The following is a 5,119-nucleotide window of genomic DNA, read 5'->3' on the forward strand; positions in this document are numbered from 1 at the left end:
TCGGATCCCACAATAAACTGTAGGTCTCGTTGCTAGGTGACCAATTGGTTCCTAGCCACGTAAAAAATATCTAGTCCTTCTGGCCAGCCCTAGGAGAGCTGTTCATCAACTCAGTGGTCTGGTAAAACTAAGATATACTTAACGTGTATTCATACTGCATATCTGGCGTTGTCTGCCTAATTACGTAATTTTTGCTGCTTGGTTTGTGATCAGGCAGTCACCTCGTATGGGTAAAAGTGTTTTAAACATAGAGCTTAGCTAATATTATGTTCTTGCTGGGCTTTTTGTTTCGGAGAGAACCCCCGTCATCTAGAACAGTGATCCAGAAAAGTTCACCTGCTAGAAAATTCGTCTCTTTGAAAATGCATGAAGTACCGTCCGCAGTGATCGATGGGCCCTTTTCGTCTCTTCTAGGTCAAGGGAAAGGGGCGACTCCGTGGGACCCCTCCTCCTCCTCCTCCTCCTCCTCCTCCTCCTCCTCCTCCTCCTCCTCCGTCGGTAGGGCGTCTCGATGAAGAAGGTTTTGTAGACGTTTTGGAGGAATCTCGGAAGAAGAGAATTTGAACACCTTTGAAAGAACCGCTGACAGGTGAATTAGCACACCTTTGCAAGAATCACTAAGATGAGAATTTGAACACCTTTGAGAGAATCACACAGAGGAGAATTCGAACACCTTTGAAAGAATCACACAGAGGAGAATTTGAACACCTTTCGAAGGAAGACCTTTTGTGTGATGACGTAGGGGAGAAGATTCACAAGGCATCTCAAAGAAGATGAGTTGCTAGGCGAGGAAAAGGACTTCTGAAGAGGGGGCGCTGAAGGCGTGAAAGAAGAGTGCGCTAATTAAGTAGGAGGAGAAGGAGCAGAGAAGACGAAGGAAGACTAGAAGGAAAACGAATCGAGAAGTAGTAAAAAAAAAAATAAATAAATAAATAAAAAGGATAACATTTCGGACGAGAAGAAGAAAAGAATTACAGGAAGACCTTTTTCGTCAAGTAGAAGACATGGAAGAACAACTCTTCCCCCGCCCACCCCACCCGCTCACACACCCTTCTTATAAACATTAAAATAGGCATAAGTTCTAATGTCACAACACATTTAAAAATCCGTGTCATTGCAGTTATTCTTCAATAATAATGATAATGATGATGATGATGATGATTATTATTATTAGAATGAAATTTAATCTGTCCTTCATAGAGGCACAATACCCCTCCGGATTTAATTATAACATGCAACATATTATTATTATTATAATTATTATTATTATTATTATTATTATTATTATTATTATTATTATATCTTAAACGGTCCTTTATAGAGGCACAATAATTCTCCGGATTTGAATGCAAGATTTTATTTTTGTTATTATTATTGCGATGGTAAATCTGCTAGGGAGAGATTGACTCAGTTGCGTCAGCCATAAAATTCCTCAAGAAAAGGTCATCCCTGAGAGATTTTCGTCACTCTTTTATTCTCCTATGGAACTGTTCTCTCTCTCTCTCTCTCTCTCTCTCTCTCTCTCTCTCTCTCTCTCTCTCTCTCTCTCTCTCTAGACAGTTCTCAATTCTATTTTTCACCATTGCCTACCATTTCCTCTTTCATATACATATTTTATTTTCTGACTTTTCCAAAAAGCATAATTTTTCTCCGTACCTTTATATATTTGTGATTTTCTCTTATTACTGGGCCCCCGTTTTTTTTTTCTTTTTTTTTCATCTCCACATTGGCCTCTTTTTCATCTTCTGTTGTTCGTCTTATCTCTTTCTCGCTCTGTCTCTCTCTTTTTATTGTTTCTTCTGTCTGTCTCTCTCATCTCTCTCTCTCTCTCTCTCTCTCTCTCTCTCTCTCTCATTGTTCATCTTTCTGCATTGCCCTTATACTCTCTCTCTCTCTCTCTCTCTTCTCTCTCTCTCTCTCTCTCTTATTCTTATTTTCACTCTCCGAATTGAATGTCCTTTTATCTCTCTCTCTCTCTCTCTCTCTCTCTCTCTCTCTCTCTTATTGTTCACCTCTCCGTATTCTGTCCTTTTATCTCTCTCTCTCCTCTCTCTCTCTCTCTCTCTCATCTCGGTCTCTCTCTGTGGGGGGACGGCCTCCTCCAAAGGCCATTTATTTTACGTCCCGCGTTTTAAGAGGACCATCTCTTTAACGGGCCACTTGTACACCTCGCCACTCATCTGACGGAGGCCAGCCCTCGATAACGGCTATCCGTTTAACGGGCACTTTCAGCAGGGGCCGAACGCCCCCCCCCACCCCTCCCCGCCCCCCCCAGCCCCCGCCCCACCTCCTCCCACTCCCTCCACCTCCTATTGACTCCGCGATCGATCTGCTGTGAAAACTGTCCAACCCCCCCTCACCCCACTCTCTCTCTCTCTCTCTTCCCAGGAGATGGTGGTGTCTTTTTTTTCTTTCGTTTTTTTCATGTCTCCATTTATTGAGGTTTATTTCTCTCTCTCTCTCCGGAGATGGTGGTGTCTTTTTTTTTTCACATTCCTATGTTTTTCCCCTTTTTTTCATGTCTAGTTTATTGAGGCTCTCTCTCTCTCTCTCTCTCTCTCTCTCTCTCTCTCTTCTCTCCGGGAGATGGTGGTGTCTTTTTTTTCTTTTTTTTTACATTCTTGTTTTTCCCTTTTTTTCATGTCTCGTTTATTGAGGCTCTCTCTCTATCTCTCTCTCTCTCTCTCTCTCTCTCTCTCTCTCTCTCTCAAAAGACTGATATCAGCGGCCTGTATATTTCTCTCTCTCTCTCTCTCTCTGAAAAGACCGATATCAGCGCCCTGTATATTTATCTCTCTCTCTCTCTCTCTCTCTCTCTCTCTCTCATAAGACTGATATCAGCGTCTTCTCTCTCTCTCTCTCTCTCTCATAAGACTGATATCACGCGCGCGCTCTCTCTCTCTCATCTCTCTCTCTCTCTCTCTCTCTCTCTCTCTCTCTCAAAAGACCGATATCAGCGCCCTGTATATTTATCTCGTCTACTCTCTCTCTCTCTCTCTCTCTCATAAGACTGATATCAGCGCCCTCTCTCTCTCTCTCTCTCTCTCTCTCTCTCTCTCTCTCAAAAGACCGATATCAGCGCCCTGTATATTTATCTCTCTCTTTCTCTCTCTCTTAAAAGACTGATATCAGCGCCCTGTATATTTATCCCTCTCTCTCTCTCTCTCTCTCTCTCTCTCTCTCTCTCTCTCTCTCTCTCTCTTAAAAGACCGATATCAGCGCCCTGTATCTCTCTCTCTCTCTCTCTCTCTCTCTCTCTCTCTCTCTCTCTCTCTCTCTCTCTCTGTCAAGACAGGCCTAACTTGAGGAGCCCTGCCGAAGATGATTATGTAAGGGACTCGTGTAGGATCCTAATTGATTTCATTAGAATTTTTCCTCCCATTAGTAAAGACATTTTAAACTCATCTGAGGAAAGTTGTTAAACCTGCGTTTGAGAAGGTCAAGTCTACCAACCGTGACATTTTTAGTTTTTTAGTTTTCTGAAAAGAAAACTGTTTAGCTGGATTTGTCTGTCCGTCCGCACTTTCTCTGTCCGCCCTCAGATCTTAAAAGCTACAGAGGCTAGAGGGTTACAAATTGGTTGGTCGATCACCCACCCTCTAATTATCAAACATACCAAATTGCAGCCCTCTAGCTCCAGTAGCTTTTATTGTATTTAAGGTTAAAGTTATCCATGACTGTGCGTCTGGCAACGATATAGGCCAGGCCACCATGGGGCCCTGGTTAAAGATATAAAGAATCATGGGTCGCGGCTCGTACAGCATTATACCGAGACTACCGAAAGAGATCTATTTTCAGTGACCTTGATTACACACTGTACAGAAAACTCGCTTGCGCCGAACTGTTTTGTTTTTAAAGTAGATGGCAGAGTAACGGGCTAATCAGTAACCCTCTGTGGCCTGAAAAACAAAAACAGTACAAGGAGGGTACAGGAAAATATTGAGGCTTTTATCTCGAGGGAAACGATGTACAGTATGGAAGGTTATAAGTGTCCTGGGGTCGGGATTGGGGTACAAAGAAATTGGAAGAGAGTTCCGTAATCGGAATTAAATATGAATATTGGTATATCCTGTCTACTTTGTCTGCGTCATATCGTTCATCAAATGTGCTTATGTTTTATTTATGTCTTATATCTTACCTAGTATGAGTTTTATTTATGTAACTGTGAAGTATTTTTCACGACAAAAGGTATCCATGAACTTTCTTAAACTAGACGAAGAAAGATAGAGCAAGTATGAATCATATTGTTTCTCCATTCACACATTGGTATCCCTCAGGACTTCTTTAAGCCTATTACCACTGAGACTAGATTACGTTGGCCGACCGCTACTTTCATTAATTGTTTTTATCAATCGAAACTTATGCCTTTTCATTCCGATATAAGGGTCCGGTATGAAGGAAAATCTAGAGGGGACCAGAGCGTTTTTCGTGTAATTCTCCATATGAAAGTGCCCATAAATGAAGATATGTGTAATTAAAAGCCACAATTATATAGTAAGCTATATCACTATGTAAAATAAATACGCCAAGACTCTCGATCCTCATCAGTGTTAACGTTAAAATCCACTTGAACGTTAACAGCTATATAATTGTAGATTTTTATTAAACGGATTCTTTTTCACGCGATTGTGAATTTCTTAGCATTAAGGTGATTACTATCAATAATGCTTCAATTAATGGGAACCACAAAGTCACATTTCCAGACTCTTAGTATTGGCTCTTCTTCTTCTTCTTCTTCTTCTTCCTCTTAGACGAGAGTTGTAGCTCGGACAAAGCAAAGTTGGAGAAGTTTGCTACTGTGAGTTGTCTCGCCTAAGTGTCAACCGCCCCCCCCTCCCCCTCCCCCGCCCCCGGTTCATCTTCGGTCAAAATTGTGACAGACGGTCCGAGATTAAGAGTTTCCAGCAGAAGGCTTTTTCGCATGCTGGAACTCCCATATTGATAGCTTCTTTAGCGAGTTTTTCTTGTTAAAATATTAAAAAATGTTCAGTCTAATCAACGGAGTTTGTTAGGTAATATGTAATTCGATTTTATGATGTATTTTCCGTTCTGAGTTTGGCAAAACCCATTTAGGCCAGCTATGTGAAAGTTGAGAGGATTTTAGAAGACTGGTCTGGGT

At 41.6% G+C, this 5,119-nt stretch overlaps 2 protein-coding genes across 2 annotated transcripts in view; one reads left to right on the forward strand and one right to left on the reverse strand.

Annotated features, from left to right (window-relative positions):
- LOC135213568 (adenylate cyclase type 2-like) overlaps positions 1-5,119 on the reverse strand; it is a gene marked incomplete in the record, with an annotated part of 801,033 nt that overhangs the window by 675,630 nt on the left and 120,284 nt on the right.
- The window catches only part of LOC135219110 (uncharacterized protein DDB_G0271670-like), a 153,689-nt gene continuing 148,932 nt past the window's right edge, over positions 363-5,119 (forward strand). Inside the window, exon 1 of the mRNA XM_064255558.1 lies at positions 363-498. Within this exon, the coding sequence (XP_064111628.1) occupies positions 363-498 (136 nt within the window). The remainder of the gene's footprint in view (positions 499-5,119) is intronic.

This window comes from Macrobrachium nipponense, chromosome 19, assembly GCF_015104395.2.
Source record: "Macrobrachium nipponense isolate FS-2020 chromosome 19, ASM1510439v2, whole genome shotgun sequence".
Classification (NCBI taxonomy): Eukaryota; Metazoa; Arthropoda; class Malacostraca; order Decapoda; family Palaemonidae; genus Macrobrachium; species Macrobrachium nipponense.